The 27,272-nt window shown below is 50.9% G+C and overlaps 2 protein-coding genes across 7 annotated transcripts in view; both read left to right on the plus strand.

Annotated features, from left to right (window-relative positions):
- The first annotated feature begins 1,699 nt into the window (after window positions 1-1,699).
- On the plus strand, window positions 1,700-25,734 carry LAD1 (ladinin 1). 2 transcript variants are annotated; one of them, XM_039537685.1, is made up of 10 exons: window positions 1,700-2,245; window positions 10,097-10,228; window positions 11,235-11,769; window positions 12,370-12,519; window positions 17,898-17,941; window positions 20,364-20,436; window positions 20,937-21,065; window positions 21,618-21,707; window positions 23,328-23,405; window positions 24,127-25,734. In XM_039537685.1, exons 1-10 carry the CDS (start codon window positions 2,208-2,210, stop codon window positions 24,130-24,132), a joined length of 1,275 nt encoding a protein of 424 aa, XP_039393619.1. In that variant the 5' UTR covers window positions 1,700-2,207; the 3' UTR covers window positions 24,133-25,734. The 2 variants fall into 2 exon arrangements, with proteins under 2 accessions (XP_039393619.1, XP_039393620.1); XM_039537686.1 differs by having other exon boundaries at window positions 1,702-2,245; window positions 10,100-10,228.
- A 752-nt stretch (window positions 25,735-26,486) lies between these two features.
- Window positions 26,487-27,272, plus strand: part of TNNT2 (troponin T2, cardiac type) — a 33,191-nt gene continuing 32,405 nt past the window's right edge. For all 5 annotated transcript variants that reach the window (XM_039537688.1, XM_039537687.1, XM_039537690.1 and 2 more), the window contains exon 1: window positions 26,487-26,612. The gene's annotated coding sequence lies outside the window, so the exon portion shown is untranslated. The remainder of the gene's footprint in view (window positions 26,613-27,272) is intronic.

Consider the following 27,272-nt stretch of genomic DNA (forward strand, 5'->3'; position numbering starts at 1 on the left):
CAATGCTATATTAACTGTCTATACCAACCTGTCAAAAGCCAGTTAATTCACCTTCCACTCACCCTGTGGGGCAGGGGATTGCATGCAGCACATGTGGTAGGTAACAAACAAGCAAACTAACCACAGAGTACGGTTGGTTGGAGATGGGAATGAAATGTAGGAAGGGGAAAAGTTGATAATAGCAGCCCAGATGCTACAGAAGGGAGATCTGCAATTATTAATAGACACCTCAGAACAGGTTCCTGCAGCTCCCACACCAAGCTGTGCTGGATAGGAATGCCCAGCACCACAAAGCATCTGAGCACTTTGCAAACATTCATGGATTGATGTCCACAACTACCCTGAGAGATATAGAAGGGCTATTGTCCCCATTTTACAGATGGGGGAGCTGAGAGATTTTTTGATGTGTCTACAGGATTTAGGTACCTAATTACCATTGAATTCCTAGGAGCTTTAGACAGTAAGGCCCAGATTTCAATGGAAGTTGGGTGTCTAAATACCTGTCAGGATTTGGGCCTAATTTCCTGAGGTTCCCCTTGAAAATCCTAACATAAGTGACTTGCCAAAGGTCCTACAGGGAGTTTGTAGCTGAACTAGGATTTGAACCTAGGTCCCACAAGTCACAGGCCAGTATGTGGGCCACAATCCCAGTGTTGCTCTTCTCTGGCTGGGAGACAGGTATTCTGCAAGTCTCAAGGAGAAAACACCTGTTCTCAGGAGCCAGGCACCCTGATTGCAAACCCAAGGGACTTAGATAGTTTGGCTCTGATAATCCAGAAGCTGCAGATTTGAAAGGGATTGAAATATTTATTTACTTTTATTGATTATATTTACTTTCCCCCTCAATGCACAGTTAACCTGTGGGACTCACTGCCACAAGATGCCACTGAGGCCAGGAGGATTCCAAAGAGAATAGACATGGATATGGATAACAAGTGCAAGTTATTGTAGACGGGATACAAATATGTAAGTAATGTAAACCCTGATGCCTCTGGGAATAAATCAACCACAGAGGGCCGGATTTTCAGTAGAGACCAGCATCCACTGAGGCTCTCCACACTCATACTGAGAACAATAGAGAACATGCCCCACCCCCATGGAGAGCAATGGGAGACTTGGTACTTTTCAAAATGTGGCCATTTTATTCAACTGTCAAAGTGGAAGCTGAGCTCTTTGGAAATTCCCAAAGGGAGTTAGGCCCAGATGCAGAGTTATTTAGGCACCTATCTGCCTGTGAGGGGGAAACAATTTCCCTCGGGGGTTGGTTAGTCCATAACTGTCCAAGACTGGGGTTCCTTGAGTATCCCCCTGAAGCAGCTCCTACTGGCCACTGTCAAAGACAGGATACTGGTTTGAGTGGACCATTAATAAAGTCAAATCCTGACAGGTTGGGTAAAGTCACCCAAGCTGCTAGCCTTGCCTGCAACTGGTGTATCCACTGCTTCTCCTGCATAGCTGCTGAGTTAGTTCCTGTGGTTTTTTTTATACAAGCAACCCCCCTAAATAATAGGAAGATGTGATTGTTAAACCACACACATGGGCAGCCCCTACAAGGGATCTGAGCTCAGCTTTTGAAACTGACTAGATTTCAGGTGATGGGAGTCTCTTTAACTGCATCTTCTGAAAGCCCCTGCGGTGGAGGCTGCCTGTCCTGGTTAAATGGGAGGGGAGCCAGGTGACTGATTGACTATGCCTCCTCCCACTCACCTGGAGGGAATTCCACCTTTCCTACGCACTCAATCGAGAGAGGGAATTGAGAACAGAAAGCAAGAGGCTGGTAGAACAGGCTTCTGAGCAGGGAGTCGCCCCTGAAAACCGGGGCAACTTGGAGGGCTGGTACACCGAGCGCGGGGGGCTGAACCCAGACCAAGTGGCCAGCCAAGAGTGGTTTGCTCGGCCAGAAGCTGGGTCACGCCCGCGCAGGGTGCCTTTTGTAAGGTGCTGCTAATAGACAAATTACAGCCTGTCAAGGTAGATAAGAGACCATGTGACACACCCCGGCAGTAAATGGGCTGCAGGCAGGGTAAAGGTGCATAGGGAAGTAAAGCAGGAGGGAAAGTGTAGGAGTCCGAGTCCCCTTTCCAGTTCCTCCGGGAGCCTCAAATCTGCGTCTTGCTGGCTCTAGGGATCTCTGCAGAGTGGGGTTTGAACCTGTCTTGATGTCTGGGGAAGTTCCCCCACTTCTTTGAAAGTCAGGGGGAGCCGGGATGTCTTTCAACAGGAAGAACTGGTCTGCGCTCTCTAGGTAGGTGCTGTGGTTTAATGGTTAACGCTTCCTGGCCCCTCCAGGGGGGGTGAGGCAGGGTGGGCTCAGGGGAAAGGAAGGCTGTTAGCTCGGGACAGGTGGGGATGCAAAAGGAGCTATGTGCAGTTGCAGGCAAGGATAGCAGCTTGGGTGACTTCAGGTTGGGGAGGACAAAACCAGCCCTGCAGAGCCTGGGTGGCTGTCAAGCTTCAAAAGGACAAGTAGCCACAGGTGATGCTGGAACTAGGGGTGCTGGGGGGGTGGTACCCCCTGATATGAAGTGGTTTCCATTCTATCCAGGGTTTGCAGTTTGGTTCAATGGCTCTCAGCCACACACCCCCCTTAGAAATTGTTCCAGCCCCCCCTATGAGCAGTAGCTGAAGGGGGGGAGAGGGACCCCCTGAGAAGTGAGTTGTGCAGCAAAGCTGAATGGGGCAGTTTTGCTCTGGAAAGTGACTCCTGAACAAACTGTAAAGGAGTCCTGTGTTCATTGCATCCCAGCCACCCTGGCTTTAATCTGCTCTGTCTACATGCCGCTGGGTTTCTAACTTCCCACAGGCTCATCCTCACATTGCAGAGCGGAGCCACTCTCCTGAGTGCTCATGCAGGGTCTCCACTCACAAAGGTGTAAGTGGGAGCAGGCTGTATTGGCTCTGTCTGTGCAGCACCCTGGGGCTGGGATCTTGGTGTTGAGGCTTCTAGATACTAACACAACACAACTCAAAACAATGACAGAGCTCTGTGTATGCTGGAAAGCTGGTCTCTTTCACCAACAGAACTGGTCCAACAAAAGATCTTGCCTCCCCCATCTTGTGTCTTGGATTTGTAAAGGTATTTAGGCACCCAACACCCATGGAAATGTCATTGATTTTAATGGGAGTTAGGCAGGTAAATACCCCTACAAATCTGCCTCTTAGTTGCTCTGTGCCTCCATTTCCCATCTGTATAATGGGGATAATAGTGCTGCAGGAGTGGATGTATTATTGGGAGGGGAAAACCACATTTCAAATAGAAGTTTGGGGCTTGATGGATGAGGCTTGACCTCCTGCATCACACATGAGCATAATGAGCCCTTCTGGTCTTGAAATCAATGATTCACTTTGAATTGCTCATGTGACTGTAAAATCTTTGATTGTTCCCATGATGGCTAGTTACACTAAACACCCAATTAGGGAACAGAAACAGTCACACACTGAAGTGGCTCCCTGTGTCAGGGTACCTGGCCCCACTGAATAAGGGGGTCTCTGCTTCCCACTCCTTTAGCCCCAGTGATCACCAAGGGGAAAGGGCTATAGACTGGTGGCTTGGGAGGATGCTTTGGGGGAAGATTCTACCCCCAAGGGCCATAGAACTAGTGTGAATCCCATGCTGAGGAATCTTTCTGTAGTTCTCATGGTAACTAATCTTTTGATTTCTGGTTATAAACATTATCCCTGCCGGAAAAGCCTGTGCTGGCTTCAGCTGTCTGGCTTCTGCTGAGTCATTCCATCAATATACATGAATAAATATGTAAATAATTTTAATTGTAGTAGTGCCCAAGACACTAGTCATGATGGGGGGGCCTTGTTATGGTAGGTGCTGAACATACAAAGGAAGAGATGCCCTCCTGAAACTGCTCAGAAAAAAAAAAATGGGGGATGCAGACAAAAGACACACCTGTGACTAGTATCCAATATACAATTTACTCTAAGCAGCTTAGTGTCACAAAGCCGGCAGAATTGTTTCTGTTCCCTCACTGGATGACATGTAACTACCAAAAATGACCCATGTGTTGACCTGTTTGCAAATTGTATCTGTGGACTAAGAATTATTCATGGCAGAAATTTGCAAAAAATCTTTCTGATAATGAATAATTTGGAGATTCTTAAAATGGGATGGGGGGGGGGGGATAGAAGATACATTGACTAGTGTAGTCCATTGTGGATTATTTAATCAGCTATAGTGAATAATTCTCTTGACGATGCATGAGCTAGAACAGAATACAGCTCACTCATCAACAGCCACTTTGGCTCTGTGGGGTTAAAAGGCATACAAAATACAACTAGCTTATTTTCATCAATAAAGGGTGATGTGCAAAGGACCAGGAAAAGCCCCACACCCCACTTAAATAATCCATCAGAAACTTGTCAATAACTGGGAAACCAGCTTCACAAAAATCAACATTTCAAAATTATTTCCACTTGGCAGGGTTTGAAACTGACCCATTTGAAGTCTCTCTTGTGTGTGAAATTGTCCACTATAGTTCTACCAAAATAACTTATTAATAAAATCATCAATGTTTATATTTAAATTTCTTTTGAGTCTTACCAAAAACCCCGAATGAAGGCTTTGGTACAAGAGAGACTTTTGAAAACAATTTCTAAAATATGATTAAGTAAACTTGTGGGGTGGGGGTGAGCATCTTGGGAAGAAAAAAATGGTAACATTCAGTTTAAAAAAAAAAAAAATCTTGGACAAACTTTTCATGCAAAAACTTTCAACCAGCTCTAATATGAGCTTAGGCAGGTCTATAAGTGCACCATAGATCTGTGTCTGGCTCTCTACAGAGGGGTGGATTTCTTTCTAAGAGCCTTCTAGTTAAGGCTCCAATCCTGCAAAAGCTTATGCACATGCTTAAGTTGATCACAGCTGCAACTACTACTAATACCTAGCTCTATCATAGATCTCCAAGTGCTTTACAAAGGAGGTCAGTAGTAGTATCCCCATTTTAAAGGTGGGGAAACTGAGGCAAAGGAAGGTGACCTTGCCCAAGGTCACCCAAAAGCTAGTGGCAGAGCTGGGAATAGAATCTAGATCTTCTGAGTCCCATGCTGGCACTCTGTCTACTTGGCAACAATGTCAAGTCAATACTAGTCAAGTTTAGCAGGTGCATAAATGCTTGCAGGACCTAAATGTGCAACTGAAGGTCAGTACAATGACTATAACATCCTGTGCAGTAGAGCACAATTTTGCACATCTAAGCAACTGATTGATTGATTATGAGCACAAAGGGGGGGAGGGGTGATAGCTCAGTGGTTTGATCATTGGCCTGCTAAACCCAGGGTTGTGAGTTCAATTCTTGAAGGGGCCATTTAGATCAACCAGATTTTTGCATTATATCCCTAATTGGAGATTGGCCCTACTTTGAGCAGGGGTTTGGACTAGATGATCTCCTGAGGTCCCTTCCAACCCTGATATTCTATGATCTAAAGCCCAGTAATCTCCATGGGATTGGGATCAGGCCCAAAATGCAGTCTGGAAACCTAGCTGTGTGTGCAGTAATTCAAAGACATGCAAAGTACCATCAGAAGGATTACACAGTAGCCAGCTGTCTTTTTCTTTTAATTAAGGATGGTGAGGCAGGAGGGTCAACTTGCTTCCAAAGTGCAAGGGCTACAGGAGTGAATGTCGGTAGATTAAATCTGGCTATGAATCACTGTAGTTTGGTGTCAATGTCTAGTGAACATTGTATCTTTCAGACTTGGGTTATTGTAAAAGAGGGTGGGGCCATCTTTTTGCAATAGGAAAAAAAACAAAGGGAAGGGTGCATGACTCATGCATGCTACAGTAACAAGCTCATTCAGTTCCTTGCCTCGAATTCTGGTGCCATTTCTCCTCCTTCTTTTTCCAAGGGAGGGCAGGTAACTTTCTACCTAGAAAGTCAGGTTTGCAAGCTCAGTGGCTGAGACTTGTAGCTTCTTAAACACTCTTCTCCCCTCCCAGCCCACTGGCTCTCTGCTTCTGCTTTTCTCCTCACCCTGTCATTCTAGCCTTCCCCTTCCCCTTCCCACACCTTGCAGCCTAGGAATGGGGAGTTGGGCAGAGAGGAAATGTGTAAAGGTATAGTGCTGCCACAGCAATTGTTAACCTGGACAGTGTGACAGCTACAACTCCCAGGGTTTGCAATGGCATTAATGCTAGGCTAGGCCTGTTTCTGATCCCATTGACTCCAATGGGATCAGGATTGAGCCCACTTCCACTTGAATGTTTTAAATGTAAAATGTGGGGCCCCCCCAAGTTTAGAGTCTGCAAAAACCAAGCTTGTACTAAACCATTAACCACACGCCATTCCCATGGTCTTACTATCTTCCCTTTTAAAATACAATCTAGTGGAAACACTTCCTCACTTTTGTGTGTGTGTTTATATATATATATATATATAAAAAAGCATATTCCCAGGAAGAGGTTGCAGCCCAAAACACTGCAGTGCTGTGAAATGCAAAAGAATTGAAGAGGGCAGGCCAGGGTACTCCAGCTGTGGTCTGTAGATTGCTGGTGGTCTGTAGAGAGCTGTCTGGTCACCTGATGTTGGCCTCTCCTGCTTGTTTCTTGCAACTGCATTGCATTTAAAGGCAGACAAAAATACACCCATACCACCTTGCCACTTAAATGCCTAGGGTATGGCTACACTGGCGAGTTGCAGCGCTGGAAAGCCTCCACCAGCGCTGCAATTAGTAAGTTGCCACACCTGCAGGGCACTTCCAGCGCTGCAACTCCCTGGCTGCAGCGCTGGCCGTACACCTCACTCAGCATGGGGAATAAGGATTCCAGCGCTGGTGCTGCAGCGCTGGTCATCAAGTGTGGCCACACACCAGCGCTGTGATTGGCCTCCAGGGTATAAAGATGTATCCCAGAATGCTTTTATAAATTACTCTTTGTTTTGTTATGCAGCCTCTCTTTGTTTGTTTTGCAGCTCGTGGCTGGTTGATCCCGGAGCTGTTTATCTACAAACACAGCTCCTGTTTGCTGTGATCAATCTGTGAACAATCAAATGAGATAATGAGGCAGGCAGGGAGTGAGTGTTTGCTTGACAGAAACAGCGGGGGGGGCAGAGGGGAGAAAGGGAGTTGTGTTGGCTGCAGGCTGTTTGCAGTTAAGAGTAAGGGATCGGGGACATGTTCTGATTTTTCAAGTCAGGAAACTAACACACAGTGTTGGCTCCAAAAATCCCCTCTCTCTCCCCCCCGCTCCCTGTCACACTACGCCCCACCCCACCCCCCTCTTTTGAAAAGCACCGTTGCTGCCACTTGAATGCTGGGATAGCTGCCCATAATGCATCACTCCCAACAGCACTGCAAATGCGGCCACACACCAGCGCTGGCCCTGCACAGCTGGACGACCAGCGCTGCAGATTTGTAAGTGTAGCCATACCCCTAGTTTCCATTAGGCCATTACACAATGGTGAATGGCAGGAGAGGTGGGAAGCGTATCAGCTGATGAATCAAGATGTGGCCTACACTATTAAAATGTCTGAGATCTGTAAAGAAGGAAATTGATTATAAGCAAAAATGAAACTGACTTGTGATTTCATCATTTGAGGGCTTATCTGTGTGGGGGAAGTTCTACCTGTTATAAACTGGTATAATTATATTGGTATTACTTAAACTGATTGCATTATACTGCTATAACTCCCTCCGTGGCCGCTCCTATTCTGGAATAGGAGTGGCTTTGTCAGTTTAAATCACTTCCAAAGTAACATAAACCAAACAGAGGCTTTGTCTACACTACGCAGCTTTTAGCAACACGACCATGTTGCTAAAAGTTGGGCAGTGTAAACACTGTTTGGCACTTTTGCTGATAAAATACTTCCACCCCCACAAGCAGGGTTCGCGTTCTCAACAGGAGAGTGATCCTGCGGACAACAAGACGTTTACACTGCCCTGTGCTGCAGCAAACTTTTGTCTTGGGGGGGCCTTCTTTAAGCATCTGTGAACAACAAAACTTGGCAGTGTAGACACAGCCTGAATAATGACCCTCTTATACAAGAATTAGAGTGTCCATGTGAGAAGTTCTCTTGGTTTAAATTCAAACCTCAGGTTATACTAATATAACTTTTCTGTGTAGATGAGCCCTGCGCTGAGTCGTGCAAAAAGTCAACAAACAGTATCTGTGGTGGAAAACCAATTTGATTTTTAAAATTCTTTGTTTTAATGATCTCCAGCATTATTTGCAGCACAGTGTGGGACCGAGTGAGTGTGTGTGAGAGAAGGCTGAAAAAATATGCCAATTATTTTTGGTGGAAAATTTCAAAACTTATGTGGGATGGGGGGGAATAAAAACTGTTTTTCTTGGTGTCAAAAGCTTTAATTTTTTCTTAAACTTTTTTATTGAGAAAACTACAGTTTGTGCTTAAAAACTGAATCTTTTACCAAAAGGATTTTTTTAGTGCTTAAAAAAAAAAAATCACTTTGATTGGAAAGCCATTTTTCAGTTGTGTTTGGGCGGGGGGGAGGGTGGTGAGATGATGGAATACTAATGACCTCTAATTCCAGGCAGACCTGGTAATGATGGTTGCCTGACACCTTCCATTAGAAGAGCTTGTTTTTCAGTTGCTTGTAACTTTTTTTTTTTTTTTTACACCAAAGTTCAGCCATTCAGACTAAAATTTTTCATCCCAGGAGTCTACCTTTTGTCTGAATTTTTGTTTTCGTAAGTTTAAGGGAAAAGGGTTCAGTCATTTCTGAGACAGTGCAGGGAGGGAAGAGAATACATTTTGCCCGTTTTTTTCTTTTTTTTTAATAAATAAATCTTAGAACTCTTCCATTAAGAAGCTCTAGCACCAACATGGTTGGAGCAGGGCCTTGAAATTTTGGCAGGGAGTTGGCCTCTATGCCAGGGTTATAGGTGTTGCTCTTCCTGTGAAAATCCACCCAAACTTGGCCAAGTTTTGAGTCTTAAAAACATCCCAGTTTAACAAACCTCTAGTGAGCAGTGTTGGTCTCCAAAAATACTGTCTGGACCGAGTATGCTCCATCTGCTACTGAGCATGCATCAGCCCAGGTATTGAGCAGGACTGGTCCTGCAATTGACTGTCAAGGACTACAAAAAGTACCAGGTGCAGGATCTGAGACCAGGGAATCTGTCTCCTGTGCTCACAATGTCCCTCCCTGCTGGTTCCTAGGAGAAGCAACAAGTTTCCTTCCTGAAATGTGGAGGAGTGAGGAGCAGAGACTTGCAAGACAGATGGGGATGTGGGGTCGGCAGGGAGGGAGAGAGATAGGGAGGGATTTTTGCTAGAAGCAGGTGTGATGCCAGGGAAAGAGTCTGTGCCCACCAGAGCAGGTTCCCCTGCAGACCTTGGACTGGAAGCCCAGATACCAGAGTTCTAACCTTGCTGATGATGCAAATTGGGGGATCGTATGGTACCATGTGATGGAACTTCTGGTTTGCTTATATCAGACTTAAAGATCTTAATGTAACTTCTCTACATTAAAGGAACACTGTCGTTCAAAGTCAAGCGCTTAATTTTGGTATTTCCCAATGTTTACAGTAGCCTGTTCCTGTGTAGGTGTCAGGATTACACAGCACACATGATTAGATCTATGTAATCCAGTTTGTATTTCTGCTCCTGTTTTCCATCCTCCCCCAGCCGATACCCACTGGGGCGGGACACCGCCATGTATCTGACTGGGATGCTGTGCCACTGGCCAATTGCACCCTGCTGTACAGCTCCTCCTTGACCCCTGGGGTGCTCACTTGCACTCTGCAAGCTCAGAGAGAGGTCCCCTGGTTGGTACGCTCCTACAGTGACCCAGCCCACTCGTATCTGACTAGCATGTTCTTGTATGCAGTGTTGTTGTAGCCATGTCGGTCCCAGGATATTAGTGGCAAGGTGGGGAATCTTTTACTGGACCCACTTCTACTAGTGAGAGAGACAAGTTTGACCGGGAAGCCCTACCCATAGGAACCCTAACCCTAGCTCCAAGTGCCCTACCCATAGAAACCCTAACCCTAGGATGGTAAGCCCTACCCATAGAAACCCTACCCATCAGAGCTTGCAGAATGCTTTGTCTCTCTCACCAGCAGAAATGGGTCCAATATAAGATGACCTCACTTCCCTTGTCTCTGGTACACCCTTGTCTCCTTTCCAAGCAGCCTGGCCAGGCAGAGGACTCTGGAGGATGAGGAGGAACAAGCGAGAGAACGCCGGCGGAGAGACCGCAACCTGAGCTCCACCACCGACGCGGAGGATGAAGCCCTTTCCCCTGTGCAGGATACCAACAAGTAGGCAGTGGAGAAGTGGGAGAGAAGAAAGGTTGTTACCTGGGACTGTAGTGCCGGCATGGCCTGGAATGCTGCACACCCACCCGGCTTGTCTTGCTCTGCTGGGCCGGAGCCAAAGTCCACATCTCAGTGGGAGTCCTCCCATTAAATGGGTTTTGGATCAGGGCTGTGGGGCAGTTAAATCCAGGCTCAATTCATGGCTCTGAGAACCAGAAGGGTTTAGTGGCTAGAGTAGGAGACTGGGTGTCAGGACTCTTGGTTTCTGTTCCTGACTCTGCCACCAAGTCATTATGTGACCTTGGGCAAATCACTCCCCCCGTGCCTCAGTTTCCCCAAGTGTAAAATGGGGATAGCAATATGCTACTTTGCCGATCCTGTTGGGAGCTGCGGAGGACCGATGCAATAGAATGATTAATCACTGTAGCTTATGATACAAAGCTGAAGGCTAAGATCTTCAAAGCAGTCCAGGGGAAATTAGAGACACACATTCCATTGAAATTACCCATCCAAACTGCTCTGGACTCTTCTGAAAATCTTAATCCCTATATTTTAATTTGAATCCACTGGTATAAATACCTTCCTCCACCTGCTCTCCAAACACCCTTCTTCCTCGCCTGTTGCCTAAGACGAAGGGCAGGATCCTGCCCTCTTCAGAGCAAGCTAAGGCCGCTCTGGATGCTGTTCCCAGGAGAGTAGAGCAAGTGGCTCTGCCTCCCCATGGTGCTAGCTCAGTGCTCCCAGGGCTGAGGGATGGAGGCTGATCTGGGACATAGCAGCAGAGCATTGTGGGGGCTCCATCAGCTGTATAGGACAACCTATGCCTGCAGAATAGGGATTCAAAGAGGGGTAACCATATGTGCAGGGTGCACTGGGATAAAATGGGGGGGCTCTGTAGGTGTTAATCTGGCCTCTCTCAGCTGGGCTGGATTCACTTGCTGTCTAACAAGCAGCCTGCCAGTGCCCCTGGATGTCCAAGGGTGTCAGTGCCCTCTGTCTGTCGCTGCAGGCTACGGCGGCTCAAGGAAGCAGAGCCACCAGCGGCAGCCACGACCGAAGAGGAGAAGCTCACGGTGGTGCTGAGACCGCAAGAGATCAGGAGGCAGAGGTGGCAGGTGGAGAGCTCAGAAAACCTCAGAAAGGAGAAGGAGCAGCCAGAGAACTGCAGGGAGCCAGACATGGGAGCAGGCCGCCTGGAGGCAGCCCCGTGTCGGGGGTCAGCTCGGGATGGCAAAGCCCTGGCAGGGGAACAGCACCAGGGGCTGGCCCAAGAGCCGACGGGCCCAAAGGCAGAACAATGTCCGGAGTTGGCTCTGGAGCAGAAGGTCCTGGTAGGAGAACAGCATCAGCGGTTGGCTCAGGATGAGAAGGACCTGATAGCTGACAAGCCCCCGCAGGAGCCAGAGGTGACGGGAGGCCAGCCCCAGGGATCAGCTCGGGAGCAGAAAGACCGTAGTCACCTGGAGGTGAAAGTTTTCTCAAGGGGAGGAAGCCGCATAGAACAGAAACCAGACTCCCCAGTTACTCGTCCCTCCAGCCAGCAGGTGAGAGGCATGTTCGTGGCGCTTTACCAGCCGTCTCACGACACTTGGGGTTTTTCCCCTAAAAGCCACAGAACCTCAATGGCAGCAAGGTATCTCTGAGGACCTGCCTTGTGAGTATCCTGGTTCCTGTTTAAAAAGGAGCTGGCGTCAAACCTTCTGGAGAAAAGTTTGAGAACGTGAACTGGGTGCGACCCAAAGGCTCCAACGCTAAACAGCAAAGAGCCAGGAACACGTTCATTTAAAAATCCGGACTTGGATCCTGCACTTGTGCCTGGAAAGAGCAGTGCTGCCAAAAGAGATGGGGGAGGGGGGTTGCTTCCCCAACTCTAGAACTCTGCCTCTAGAGGGGAAGCGGGTACTGGCACTATTTTATCATTGAGCCAAACCTTGAGCCCTCCCATTGGCCTCAGTGATGATTGGGCATAGGGAGGAGCTTGGGGTTTGGCCCATCCAGTCGGGGTTCCTGCGGGCTGGGCTGGGCTGTTCAGGTGCTTGGTGGATGTGCTGCACCCCCAAGCGTTGCTCCCGGCTCTCATAGCCACGGCCGGAAACCTTCCTGCTGGCTCTCGACTGATGTGTGTGGGTGTGTTCCTCCCTCAGGATACAGCACGGAACCCCCCCCGGGCTCAGGAAACAGCAGGGTCACCCTCCACCCAGGACAGACCCGGAGGCTCCTCGGTTGCTTCCCCCACTCAGGTCACCTACTGCAGCTCGTTCAAACGCATCAGCCCCAGGACGGTCTCTTTCCGGGTGAGTGCTGAAATGGGCAGGGAAAAGTGGCCCTTCAGGCAGCAGAAGCCGGGTTTATTCTAGCTGTATGGGAGAGGCTTCCTCCAGCTGTCCTCAGCAGGAATAGTTTGCTCAGTTCTCTGAAGGCTTGGGGGCTTGCAGAGTCCATTCCAGCGGGCACAGAGATCCAATCCCAGGTTTTTCTCCTTTTGAGGCTGCACCTAGAGTCCAGGTGGCTAGAGCATAGGAGGCAGAGGCCCTTGCATGTGGGTGCTGCAGTCCTGCTCAGATTATTTTCCTTTCTAAAGCCCAGTCCCTATGGGTGCAAAAATCCAGTCCAGGTCTTCTCCTTCCCATTATTACTTAGAATCTGCTCCAGCTGGGCTCAGGTTATTCCCAGATCTCCTCCTCCTTGTGGCATTTACTGGAGATGCAGAGGTGCGTGTGTTCTGCATCTGAGACTCGGGAAGCCCCATCACAAGGATCCAGGGGACCATGGGAGTTTGGAGAAGCTGGAATTGAAGCGCTTGGTCCCGTGGACCACAGAGGCGCTGCCAGTCTCTGCAAAGGGCAGTGCCCAGCCAGATCACTGGTCATGGCTCTGCCTCAGGTTCCCCAAAAGGGCCTTGCAGTGCAGGCCATGTTCTTCCCTGCTGCAGCTCCAATGAGTGTGGCCCCAAAGGTCTATGAGCGCAGCATGCCAGCTGCTCGACTTGTCTGTCCTATGCCTTCAGTCTTCGCATTGCGGAATTCTGCTCAGGACCCCCAGACCCAGCAGCTGCTGTGCTGCCCCTCAGTCTGGGCAAGTGTGAGCTTTGCTGCTCCTAAGCTGTGGGTCTGCTCCCTGCCCCACCAGCCTCTCTGCCTGGCTAGCAAACACTTCAAGACTCAGCCAGTCTAAACATTGCCTTGTAGGTAACAGTGAATCCCAGCCCTCGGGTTCCCCAGATGCTGCCCTGCCATGTCCAGTGCCTCTTCCTGGATACTCACAGGAATCAAGTTCGCTGCCTCCAAAGACACCGAGCTCACACCAGTCTGTGTTATCTTAGCTTCTCTTCACCTTCGTATAACAGCACTGAGATGGCTCATAGTAAAACTAAGAAAAAGCTTATCAACAAAGAGATTTAAGTGATATTAAGCAAGAATAAAAGACCACCATGGTTATAAACACCACAAAGCACGCTTTCTAGTGACTGCAATTCAATGTTAGCAAGTTACAATCTTTGGCCAAGCAATGTCCTTACGTGCCTTCAGTTTCCATTATCCTGAGCTCTCCAGATTAGAGGCTCCAACTTTTATAGGCCCAGAGGGTGCTGTACCCTTATGTACCCCCTAAGTCAGGCATCCTCAACCTCTTTCTTTCAGAGGCCCCCACCAATACCCTATTAAAAAGTCCACAGCCCACCCTTGCTACAACAACTGTTTTTTCCGCACATAAAAGCCAGGGCTGGTGTGAGGGGTAGCAAGCAGGGCAGTTGCCTGGGCCCCATGCCACAGGGGCCCCAGTGAAGCTGTTGCTCCAGGCTTCGGCTTCAGCCCAGGTGGCAGGGCCCTGAGCTTCCGCCCCCCCCCCCCCCCCCCACACACAGTGGGGTTTTGGGGTTTTGTCCTGGGCCCCAACAAGACTAACACTGGCCCTGGTTGTTGAACCCCCCTGAAACCTGCTAGTGGCTGCCCTCAGGGGGCCCCAGACCCCTGGTTGAGAACCACTGCCTTAAGTGATAGCTAAGGGGAGCAGAAAGACATTATAGTTCTGTTACCCCAAATCCATTGTCTCTGTCTTGAGCTAGGAAAGATTCCTTGGATGCAGATTCTGTCCTCAGGCATGACTGTTAAACAGTCCTCTTCCCTGCTTGATAGCTTTGTTTACCTTATATGTAACTGTCCTTTCATTGGCCTCTGCCTGTGGGTATGTCTATACTACGGGATTATTCCGATTTTACAGAAACCAGGTTTTTAAAACAGATTGTATAAAGTCGAGTGCATGCAGCCACGCTAAGCACATTAATTCGGCAGTGTGCGTCCATGTACCGAGGCTAGCATCGATTTCCGGAGCGTTGCACTGTGGGTAGCTATCCCATAGTTCCAGCAGTCTCCCCCGTCCATTGGAATTCTGGGTTGAGGTCCCAATGCATGATGGGGCAAAAACAGTGTCACGGGTGATTCTGGGTAACTGTTGTCACTCAATCCTTCTTACGTGAAAGCAACGGCAGACAATAATTTCGTGCCCTTTCACCTGGATTGCCCTGGCAGCGCCATAGCATGGCAACCATGCAGCCTGTTTTGCCTTTTGTCACTGTCACCGTATGTGTACTGGATGCTGCTGACAGACGCGGTACTGCAGTGCTACACAGCAGCATTCATTTGCCTTTGCAAGGTAGCAGAGACGATTACCATGCAAATTGGCAATGAGATGATGGTTATCAGTCATTTTGCACCGTTTGCATTTGGAAATTGGCGATGACGGTTATCAATCCTTTTGTACCGTCTGCTGCTGATATGGGTGCTCCTGGCTGGCCTCGCTGAGGTTGGCCGTGGGCGCATGGACAAAAATGGCAATGACTCCCTGGGTCATTCCCTTCTTTATGTTTTTGTCTAAAAATAGTCAGTCTTGCCTAGAATATGGGGCAAGTGTACTAGAGAACCAGAGAGCACAGCCGCTCCATGTCAGAGCCCCAGAGATCCCACAGAAATGAAGAGCTGCATGCCATTCTAGGGGGTGCCCCTGCAACAACCCCACCCGTTGCTTCCCTCTTCCCCCAACCCTCCTGGGCTACCGTGGCAGTGTGATGAAGTAATAAAGAATGCAGGAATAAGAAACACTGACTTTTTTAGTGAGATGAAAATGAGGGGGAGGCAGCCTCCAGCTGCTATGATAGTCCAGGCAGGACATTAAAGGGTGAGGGGGGAGAGAGCGCACCCTCCCGTTGCTATGATAGTCCAGGCAGTACAGAATCTTTTCTTTAGACATGAAAGGGGGGGGGGGGCTAATGGAGCTCAGCCCCCAGTTGCTATGATGAGGACCGTTACCAAGCCTTCTGTACCATCTGCCGGGAATGACCAGGAGTCATTCCCATTTTTACCCAGGCGCCCCGGCCGACCTCACCGAGGCCAGCCAGGAGCACACTCAGGCTGATGATGATGATGGATAGCAGTCATATTGTACCATCTGCTACCAGGAAGGGGATGCTGGTGTTCAGCGCTGCAGCACCCCATCTACCAGCAGCATGCAGTAGACATAGGGTGACATTGAAAAAAGGCGAGAAATGATTTTTTCCCTTTTCTTTGGGGGGGGGGGAGGGTGTGAATTGACAACATACACCCTGAAACACCCGGGAAAATGTTTTTGACCCTTCAGGCATTTGGCGCTCAGCCAAGAATGCAAATGTTTTTTGGCGACTGCGGGGACTATGGGATAGCTGGAGTCCTCAGTACCCCCTCCTTCCCTCCATGAGTGTCCATTTGATTCTTTGGCTTTCCGTTACGCTTCTCACGCAGCACTGTGCTGAGTCCCTGCTGTGGCCTCTGTCTATCATAGCCTGGAGATTTTTTCAAATGCTTTGTCATTTCATCTTCTGTAACGGAGCTCTGATAGAACAGATTTGTCTCCCCATACAGCAATCAGATCCAGTATCTCCCGTACAGTCCATGCTGGAGCTCTTTTTGGATTTGGGACTGCATCGCCACCCGTGCTGATCAGAGCTCCACTCTGGGCAAACAGGAAATGAAATTCAAAAGTTTGCGGGGCTTTTCCTGTCTACCTGGCCAGTGCATCCAAGTTCAGATGGCTTTCCAGAGCGGTCACAATGGTGCAATGTGGGATACCGCCCGGAGGCCAATACCGTCGATTTGTGGCCACGCTAACCCTAATCCTACATGGCAATACCGATTTCAGTGCTACTCCTCATCGAGGAGGAGTACAGAAATCGGTTTAAAGAGCCCTTTATATCGATATAAAGGGCCTCATTGTGTGGACGGGTGCAGGGTTAAATCGGTTTAACGCTGCTAAATTCGGTTTAAACGCGTAGTGTAGACCAGGCCTGTGACCCAGCTGGACAGACAGGTAAATACCCATTCTTTTGTCTAGAGCAGGCTGGGTCTAGGCTCTGTCTCGCAAACACCTTTAAGAACCTGTTTCTAGAACACATCTGTAACTCTTTGTTCAAAACCTGTACACGCATCACTCACTGATTTATTTTTTTGGGTGGGGGGGACAAGCCTGTCCTCAATTAACACAAGTTTTAGAAACATGTTGAGGCAATGAGCGAGCCAGGCCTGACGTAAGTTATAGCATGGTGGGCCCTCTGCCAGTTGGCACTGAGGGACTTGCAGGGTCACACCCCTCCGAAGCAGTGATCTTTGCAGACTTTGGGAGATGAAGGATTGTAATCCTTTCCTCTCCTGGCTCATGCTGTCCCAGATATGGGCATTTCCTGCAGCACATGCTGTACTGACCCCAGGACTTCCCAAGTTGAGTAGCTAGTGATGCTATAGGGCAGTTTGGCTCTGCGGAATTGAGCAGGGGGCAGTTGTTCTGTGCTGAAAAATGTCCAGTGTATGTGCTGGTATCAGTCCTGCCGGGGAAGGGTTTTCATACGGATGGATTGCCTGGATCCAGAAGGAGAGTAGCTAGAACTGTATCTGTTGGAACAGAGTCTGGGTGCTGTTGCCAAGCAGGTTTTAGAGCAGTTTCTGCAGGGATGGCCTTTGGCACAGGATGGAGAGGTGCCACCTGTCCATCAGGATGTCTGGCCATTAAGTCCTTGTTCTTTGGAATTGCGGGGGCAGGAGGATGAGGTATGCTGGTCGGGAGGGGGGGGGTGTGTGCAGTGAAGGAAGAAAAAGAGGACATTTGAGGGCAGGGGGAGGAAGGAAAGAGAAATGGTGAGGCCAGAGGGATGGAGATATGCATGGGCTGTGGAGGAGGGAATAGACTGAGAGAATCTTTGGCGCAGAGTGGAAACCGAACATGTTCTTGGTCCAGGGTTCTACCGTACCTTAGCCAGCCCCAAGGGGAGGGGACCAGGTTCCAAAGTGATTGGAACTGACCCATTCTCACTCGGACCAAACCTTTCCTGAAGTCTGATGATGATGGGAACTTTTCTGTCATGTTTGAAACACTCTCTTCTCTCCCCTCTCCAGCCCCCCCTCCCCCCCCAGGTGCGCCATGGTCCCGGTTAGGATCTGAAGCAGAAGGGGTTCTGGGGTCCAGATTGCTCACATGGCTCAGAGAAGCTACCAAACATTGCTCTGTGCCAGGGTGAATGTCTGAACTCTGGGAGACATGGGGATGAGCAGGGCTGTGTGAACCTTCCCAGCCCTGGGAAGGGGGCCTTCTCCCAGCCCGTCTCATGCCCTCCCATTGTTCCACATCTCATCTCCTTTGCTTGCATTTCCAGGTGATCTCAAGAAAAGACAAGGAAGAAAATGCATTAACCAGAAGGTCAGTGGGTTTTACTTGTATTTCTGGTAATGTCACGAAGCTGCTAATCACTCTGACGTTCCTCCACCAGCGGCCATCCAAAGATCTCAAAGCATGCCCTAAACTTTAATGAATTAATCCTAGTACACCACCTCTGAAGATGGGTATCCTCACTCCCCTGGAGTTGCACAGCAAATCTAGTGATTGTTCTTACTCCTGAAATAGAAGTCAGATCTCCTCCCTGCACCTCTTTGTTCATTAGGCCTCACTGTTGTACACGAGGAGGGGTGTTTGGATGGCCCTGGTGAGAAGATCCAGATAGCATATTTTGTCTGTCCGAGTCCTCCTATTATATTGTCTGGCTATTGGCTTATACTGTAGCCCTACTGATCAGACCCCTATTAGTGCTTCCTACTAACCAGGCCCAGACTGCACCTTGGCATTTCAACCCTATGCCAAGTTTACCCCAGCACCTCTGTGTGGCAGGGCCTGGCCAGAGTCAAAGACCTCTTGTGGAATTTGGGAGTGTCACCTTCCCCTTGCAGGAGACCTGCCCTCAGTGCATCATTGTGTGGTGTGTTGTCATTTGGCTTCACTGGAGTGGTTATCTATGGTGACCTGGTCCTGCTCCCATGGAAGTGGCTGGCAAAGCTCCCATTGGCTTCCATGGCACCAAAATCCGGGCTCATAGTCTGTGCAGTGCCAGAGAATGGGAAATAGTATTAGGCAAATAGCAAATGTGCTGAGCACTTGGCTCTAGTGGTGACACCTCCACTGTGCTCCTTCCAGAAGTGGATTCATATTTGAACTTCTTGGGTTGAAACTGACCAAAGCAGGAGACTCCTTTTAGTAAAGTCTCTCCTCTCTGGGCTCAGTTCTCCTATCTCACCCTACTGTAAATCAGGAGAAGCTCCATCCTCAGTGGGTCTCTACTGGAATAAAACTGATGTGAGATCAGAATTGGGGTCCCTTGACTTTATCAAATACTGAATATCAGTGAGGGAAAGTCCTGCACTGAGGACAATGCAAAAAAAGGGGTGGGGGAGGAGAGCAGAAGAGCTTCCTCTGAAAACAGTGACTGAAAATCTGCTCCCTGATGAACAGAAGGGAACCAGACAAACGTGAAGTCTATTTCTCTTCCAGTGAAACAAACCCAAGATCAAACCTTCTCTATCAAGGAAACACCCAAAGAATTCCAGATTTTTGCCTCATTTCAGCCCCATAAATGACTCCTGGGGTGGAAACAGCTGGCTGGGCAGAGAGGCTGGTGTGTCAGGGAGCTGACATGCAGCTTAGCTGAGCAGAGAGAGGATACTGGGGCAGTAAGAGGCTGGGGAGCCAGGGAAGTGGTCTCCAAACAACTGGGAGAGAGATGGAGATATTTGAATTGGATGGTATGAGCCAAAGTTGTCATGTGCGTACGTTGCTGTTTGACAATGTGCATTCACCACCGTTTTGTGACTGTACTAATTACACCTGTGCAATGAGTACATAAATGTAATGGAGAAGTTCTCTCACTGATCACCAGGGGGTGGGGTGGGGTGGGGGTCACAATTCCCTCCCCAGCTGGAGGGAATGGGAGCCACAACACAATGTGAAGAGTAACTGGTACAGGGCCTTCATTATCCCTGGGGGACCCAGAGAATCCCGGAAGAAGCAATTGTTGCGATGGTGTCTCTTGACCCTGGTCATCCGTGTTCTGGATCTGATGAAGGTTGAAGCCGGGTCTCTGGGTTTGAGGACAGAGCAGGGGTAGGGTTCTGAGTTTGGGTCATGAACAGCCAGAGACTGGAGTCTGGCAAATCTGTGTCTCATGATGTTCCCTGATAGGTAAAGTACTATTACAGCCTACATCTGCTTTCTATCTCTTTGGGCATAGGATGGCACCATGTGTAGGGCGCTTGCCTGGGACTTTGTTGACCCAAGTTCAGTTCCATGCTCTGCCCCTAGATTTTCTGCATAATCTTGGGCAAGATCCTCAAAGGTATTTAGGTGTCTAATTCCCATTGTTCCACTGTGGCCTCAGTTCAGGAGCTGTACAGTGTGAGGATGATAGAGGTGCCATGCCTCCCCAGGGCAGCTTGTGAGGATGGATCCATCAAAGATGTGCTCAGATTTGGTAACGGGCTATGTCTGACATCTTAAACTACTTAACTGGCTTTAGTGTAGTAATATGATACGTGAAGCTAAAATATTTTATCCCCATTTTATGAGGGAGAAACTGAGGCAGAGAGGGAAATGGCATTGCATCATGTCTCCCAGTGAAGAGCTGGGAATAGGCACTTGGTACCATGGTATAAGAGCCTGAATGGAGTAGAACCCAGCTCTCCTGGTGCCAAATAGACCTCCCCCAACCCTGCCTGTCACTAGGCAGATGTTGCCATGGCATGAAGGATGTTGGGGGATTTCACTCTGCTCTTTTCTATCCCTTCCCCCTCCCCAGTGCCAGTGTGAGACTTCCAGCCAATAGCGTCAGGCTTGAGGAGAAACTGGAGAAATACACCTCAGCTGTGCAGGTAAATGGATCCCCGAGGTAATGGGGGAGGGGACCCTTAGCCGGAGAGGGCCGGGCCTGCAGGCCTTGTGAATGCCCAGCTAGTTCTGTGGTCTCTAGGTGGAAATGGGTGGCTTCTGAGCTCTGCATGGTTGTGCAGTGTATGACCTGGGGAGAAGGGGAAGCAACAGGGAGTCAGGGAGAGTCTGTCACAAGATCTGAGGGCAGGAGCTGGGGAAGAACCTGCCTAGCCAAAGGGGAGTAGGGACCCGCCTCAGCCCTTCACACAGAAGGAGTAGGGCCACTCCCAGTTCCTCCCCCAGGCAGGTGATGTGGTAAGAGGGGAGGGGAAAATGACAGGGGGCTGGGATGAGAAACTGGGCTGCCCTTCATTCGAGCACTGAGAGACCCATGAGGAGTGGTGGGGGGAGGGGGAGGGTGTCAGCCTTGGCACGGCCAGGCCAGGCCCCCTACATGAATCTAGGGTTCTAACACAAATGGGTCCTGTCTCTCTGCTCCTAGCGATCCGAGGTGAAGTCACCTGTGACCATGCCAAGAGGCTTCCTCCCGTCCTTGGAGGGTGTGGCCAGCAAGCGCAGCATCTTCGAGGCCAATGCCCCTGGCAAAGCTGATCCAGCCCCTGTCAGAAAGGTGAGGGCTGAGGTGGGACTGAGCATGGGCTGGGGGGAGGGACCCCCGTGAGTCCCACCATTTGCAAACCCCACCCCCATCTTCAGGTAGGGGGCACTGGGCAGATGGTGGGGGAGACTCAAGGTGGAGGAATCCTCAGGGTGCAGAACTGACACAGCTGGTCCCTCAGCTCAGTGGCACCTGCCAGGCAGAGGCTGGGTGCTGCATGCCCTGGTGGATCCTCCTCCTAGCGGCTGCTGGCTGGGACCCCATGTGGCAGGTGCGCATTTCCTTTGCAGCTCCCCAGGCTGGCTGCATGGCCAAGGGCTCCCCTGCAGCAAGGCGGGTAAAAAGCTGGCCGAGGCGCCTTTCAAATGGTGCACTGTAGGAATGCTCCACACAGGTCAGCAGGTGGCGCCCTGCCCTCTGAGTTGCTCTTGTTTAGCACAGGAAGTGAGGGGTATGGTCACCATTGCTGCTCGTGCTAAGCTGGAAGTGTGTTGCACCCCAGGAATGGCTGCATTCCAGTGGTAGGTAACGTGCAATCTTAACTCTGGTCCTGCTTTGTGGCAGGAGAATTTGAGGCTCCCTGGCGTGGTGACGTCTCGCATCAACCTGTGGATAAGCAGGGCCCAGGAGCCCAGCAAGGATGAAAGAGTCAAGGTATCAGCTGTGCTGGGGTATTGCACTAAAGTGCTAGTGCTTTGGGACCCTGCATCGGGGAGCAGCCAGGTCATGATGGCAATTGCAGAGTGGGCCAGATCCTGCTGACTGGAACTCTTTGTAGACTAGCGTGGGCTATGTTCCAGCAGGATTTAAGTCCTCTGCACCCTTCAGCAGCTCCAATTCGAGCCACTTCTCCTGCCTTAGAGTTTCCCACCTGGTGGGATTTTGAGGCTCCTTCGGGAACTCATGGTTACACTAAAATCCCAAGCAAAGAGCCCTGGCTTCTCCAGACTCCAGCAAAGAATTATTCCCTCTGCCCCCTCCCCCGCCCCAAGGGGGTGCTGGCAGTCTTCAGTGAACAGGCCCCACACTGAATGCCCTAATCACAAAGGCTCACATGCAGTGAAGCCCTTGCTGGGAGGCAGCTTGTGGACACCAGACTAGCCACAATTCCTCAGGGACCTTGCGAAAATCCCTCTGCAGGGCTGGCGGGTCTGCAGGGTTGGTGGATCTGCACATGACGAGACAGGCCATGGGCGGGGACAAGGGCGGCTCCAGGCCCCAGCATGCCAAGCGCATGCTTGGGGCAGCATGCAGCGGGGGGCGCCCTGCCGGTCGCCGGGAGGGCGGCAGGCAGCTCCGGTGGACCTTCCGCAGGCATGCCTGCGGGCGGTCCACCAAAGCCGCGGGACCAGTGGACAGGTCCACCGGAGCCGCCTGCCGCTCTCCCAGCGACCAGCAGGGCGCCCCCCGCGGCATGCCACCGTGCTTGGGGCGGCAAAATGTCTAGAGCCGCCCCTGGGTGGGGAGGGGGACTGGGGATTCGCTGCTCCATATATTATCCCCACAAACCCTACAGGGACTTCTGCAGACACTAGCTCTTCCATGCACCACCCTTGTGCTGCAGTGGTTACCTGGGCATCCCTTGGCAGTGGGACTCTGCCAGAGACCTGTGGCCATAGCAATGGGGAGCTTGGCGGGAGGTCCCTCTGGCAGAGCAGCACACAGGGCTTTTGAATGGATGACAGCTGGTCTCTGCAGATCAGGGTGGCTACTAATATATATAGGAATGGTGCAGCGGTGTTTACATGGGTGTTTGCCTGCAGATGGGAATCTGGGTCCAAGATCTCTGCTTCTGTCTGTGCTGCAATGAAGCTGCGTTCTGCTCAGACTCCATCAGCTGAGCCGGGGGCACCAAGGGCTGATCTCTTATTGCAGTGCCAGGGGCTAGCTGAGTTTGCCAATGTCGCAGCCATGCCTGCTCCTGCCCTAAATGCCCCTCCCTGCCAAGCTGATGGCTTTGCACCTGCTGGGGAGACATGGGGGGTGTTTTGGGAGGGGTTTCACAGCTGCCTTATGTAAAGTGACTGTCCTGCAACCATCCAATTCCTGCCCGTTAGCCTAGTTTGGAGCAGTTCCAATGTTGCTAATGTAATAGCCTGGATTTGCCAATCCCAGCACCCAAAGGTTCGGATCTGATCTGAACCTCTTGGGTCTGTTTGGATCCAGGGTTCTGGGTCAGGCCCCATCTTCGTTTTAGACCGATGCAATGTTCCGAGCAGTGTCGTCTGTGCCCAGAGCAAACCCTTGCACAGCCTGTTCCTCCTCTCCCTGCAGGACACTGGGAGAACCGACAGCGTGACAAAGCGCAACCTCTGGGCCAAGCGGCCTGACGACTCCTCCAGTGACACCAGGGTAAGAGCAGAGGGAGCATGAAGCTCGCTCACGTGGCCTGCCTGGATTGTACCGAGGGCCAGTGGCTGGAATCTCCCACCAGACCAGCACAAAGTAGCCAAAGCAAGGGCCAGGACCTGTCCCTTAATGGCCACCAGGGGCGGCTCCAGGCACCAGCTCACCAAGCGCGTGCCTGGGGCGGCAAGCGGCGGGGAGGGGGGGGGTGCCTGCTGGTTGCTGTGAGGGCAGCAGTCAGGCCGCCTTCAGCAGCACTGTGACTTCAGTGGCAATTCGGCGGCAGGTACACCGAATCCGCGTTACTGGCGGACCTCCCACAGATGTGCGACCATAGGCTGGCTGCCTGATGTGCTTGGGGCAGCAAAATACATAGTCGCCCCTGACAGCCACAATGCAGAGGTCTGAATGCACAGGCTGGCCTGCCTCGCTGGGGGTGATGGGAGGGGCAGCAAAGAGGAACTGGTAGTAGGGGAACTTGCATAGAGGCTGGGTCACAAGGAGGCAGGAGAAGAGATGATGTGGTGGGCGGGAAATTGGGTGTGTCGTGGGTTGGGGAAGAGCTGGGCAGCAGTTGAACATGACTAGGGAGCGCGGTGATGGTGGTTTGGGTGTGTTGTTAGACGGGGCTAAAGCTCAGTGCAGACACTGATCACGGTCGTTCAAAGCACCTTTCTCTCTGCTGCAGCCTCTGGCCCAGCCTGATGATGCCCTTTGTCTCTTTCAGCTGTAACACTACAAGACTCCCTGGGGATAATCTCTTTCTGTGATGATCAAAGCCTGGCCCTATGCAATCCTCCAGCATCCCTTCATGGCTTGGCTCTGAGCATCTCCATCCCATAAGACCAACCCTGCCTGGAGACCCACATCCTGCTTTCCTCTTATGGAACTGGGGGTTTTGGGGGGTCTCGTACTTCTGACTGGTGGATGGGAAGGAAGAAGCTTTGAAGATGACTTGTGTCCTGCTGTCCCATCCCACCACCCGTTCTAGCTATGATGTATCAAAGCCATGAGTGCTGTCCACATTGGTGGTACGAGATCTTTGCTGCCCTGTCCCTGGACAATGCTTCGGCGTCTCCAGTTACTCTGTGCTATGACACGTGCTGTACCTGCAACAGACTGAACCAGGGAACCCGCACCCGGCTGCTAAAGCCAGCTGCAGAGCGTTGCTAGCAGCGGCCAGGCTTGGGCCATTACAGCGTTGCCCCTGTAGGTCCCTAGTTAAAAGCCAGCCCAGGCTTCCTACAGTGGTAGCTATAGGTAGCAGTGTTGGCTGGCTGAGGGAAGAGCTGTCTCAGCTCAGTTCCTAGCTCAGAAGAAGGTCCCAACACAACCATCCCTCAGCAGAGGGGCCATTAGGCCTGATCTCTCCTCCCCCACTAGAAGATCTCCCTGTATGTCAGGGCTCAGGTGTGTTGGCTGGGTGCGGTGCACCCCGCCAAACTGCTGCTGGCATGCAGCTTATGGAGGATGTCTGCTGCAGGGTGTGGCGTTTGTTGGGCCAGATCCATGGGGTTGCCTTGGTTGGCACTGCTAAGCATCTGGCCAAGAACCTGTCACTGCTTCATACCCCATCCATTCACACGTGCACCACACTGTCTCTCCCCCTGGACACTCTCACTGGAGCTGTCCCGGGGGAGCAGTGTCTGCATCATCCCTGGTTTGATGTCAGAGGCCAATGGCCCCTTTAGCTCCCTTACTCCCAGCGTGTCATATGGGAGGGTGGCAGTTCTCAACCATTCCCATGCTAGCCCCCCTGGCCAGGACCCCTCTCCCATTTAGCAAGGGAGGCCCCTTGGCAATTCTGGCCCTTAGTGCTGGGGCTCTCTGCCTAGAGGCCTGTCTGCACCTGGGATGGCTGCCGGGAAGTCCCAGACCCTGCTCACCCACCCTCACAGGAGCCTGCCCATTCTTATCCTTCCCTTCATTGTATGGAACCGTAAAGCTGCTCTTAATGTGACGGGCCCGAACCAAAGCCCTGACTCGTGTGCCCCTGCGCTCCCCAGCTGCGGCCTGGAACCCTCTCCCAGGAGCACTGCCCTCTCTTAGGCTGGGGAGGGGCAGGGGCAGCTTTAGGACACTGGGGAGGGAGCACAGCAGAGAGCCCCTACAGTGGCAGTGTCCAAACGCCTCAGCCCGAGGAGCAAGCACCTTAGTGCAGAAAGGCTGAGAGTTGCTTTAGCAAACCCTAGGCTGGCAGGTTTTTTTAGCTTGAGCCTCTGCTTTTCGGGGCTTCCCCAGGCTCCCCCTGGATCCACTCACCCCGCTGGCTTCAAAAGGAACCTGCTGCTTTTGATATAACTTTTTCCTAATAAATGGCGCTTTCTTTAAGATGCTCCTGGTCTCAGACTGTTCTGGAGTTGGTGGGGGGGAGGGGAGGGCTTGCTGTGAATTGCTCTGGACAATGAGGCAGATGAGCTGCTGGCCTCTGTAGAGCGGGGTTGGGGTCGGTGGGACTTGATGTGGGACCCTCAGCCATAGGGCACTTATAGGCCTGGGTGTGGCCCCTCCATGCTTTAAGGGCTGTGGGAGCAATGAAGTCCTGTGGGTATTTTCCAGCTTGAGAGCTTCAAGTTTGACAGCAGCAGTGTTATGTTTGCCGTAATGGGCCAGGAATTCAGTGGCTCCGAGAGAGCTAATGGTGGTGGTGTTTTGGATCCTGGCTTGCTGGTGCTTATATGACCCAAACCTTTGACTGGCCCTGGGGCTTTCTGGGCCTAGCACAGGGTATGGGGTGTCGTGGGGCAAGGAAGCAGCATGGGATTAGCCACAAGCTGGGGTTTGGAGGCGAGCATCCAAGGTCTAAAACCCACGCCCCCTCCAGGCAAAAGCGTTTTGCTTATCGGAGTTCTGGCCACTTGAAAGTGACAGCTGGCTGGCTTGTGTCAGCCCCTTGGGGACTTGTCTATCTCAGCCCTGCGGGTTTAAAATAGCAATTCTCTGAGGCCATACAACAGCTTGGGCTTATATGGGCTCATGGGGGGTGGGGGGGTGGGAAGAGTTGAACAAGGGGCTGTGACCCACGCTGCTGAAATAGCAAGCAAGTGTTCGCATTCCAAACCCTGCCACGCTCGCATTCCTCCAATCAGGCGTCTGGCCTGGGGGTGGGCTTTGGAGTCCTGTTAAAGCCTCACTCTTCCCAACTGCCTTTCTCAGACAGTGTGCCAGCTTCCACTTGGCTGCGAGGGCCCTCACCTTTTCCCTGGGCGAGAGGTAAGGAAACTGCCTCAGGGCACAGCTTGCCAGGCTTAGGGACTTCCATGGAGTTGACTCCCTTTTCAGATGGGACCCGAGTGACCGACCACCTGCCTGTTTGCTAGACCTAGGTATTAATGCTCCAGAGACAGAACAGGTCTGCCCCAACTTCCTTGGTCAAAATTGGCCCCCTCCCAGTTGTTATCCACTCCAGAGATGACCGCATTTCTCTGGTGAAGGGATTCCTCTGGATATAGCATGAGTTTCTTCGCACCAGTTTTTCACTGGCACAACTCCATTAACTTTAATAGAGTTCTCCTGGTTTACACTGGGATGGGCAAAGAGGGGGAATCAGGCCCAGCAGGGTTACTCCTGATTTACGCTGGGGTGAGTAATAAGCAACTTACACCCATTGTGTATGTAAATTGCTTTGGGAGGTGAGAAGTGCTATAGAAACCTAAGACACTGTTATGTTCCCAAGTCCCTCATTGGCAGACAGAAAGCACAGTGAGGGTGCAGGATGTTTGTGCTACTGAGTTCAGAATGCATCACTACAAGTAGCAAATGAAACTACATAATGGCTATTGATTTTTGCATTGTTCTTTGTATAAACACTGCAGAGCTAAACATTTGGAAATACACCTAGCCATTCATTTCTAGGACTTGAAGTAAAACAGT

Source organism: Mauremys reevesii, linkage group 4 (genome assembly GCF_016161935.1).
Source record: "Mauremys reevesii isolate NIE-2019 linkage group 4, ASM1616193v1, whole genome shotgun sequence".
Lineage (NCBI taxonomy): Eukaryota > Metazoa > Chordata > Testudines > Geoemydidae > Mauremys > Mauremys reevesii.

Coding starts and splice junctions, on each gene's coding strand:
- LAD1 (XM_039537685.1), top strand. CDS start 2,208: ATGTCTTTCAACAGGAAGAACTGGTCTGCGCTCTCTAG. Junction 11,770..12,369: donor CTCGTCCCTCCAGCCAGCAG/GTGAGAGGCATG, acceptor TTCCTCCCTCAG/GATACAGCACGGAACCCCCC. Junction 12,520..17,897: donor CCAGGACGGTCTCTTTCCGG/GTGAGTGCTGAA, acceptor TTGCATTTCCAG/GTGATCTCAAGAAAAGACAA.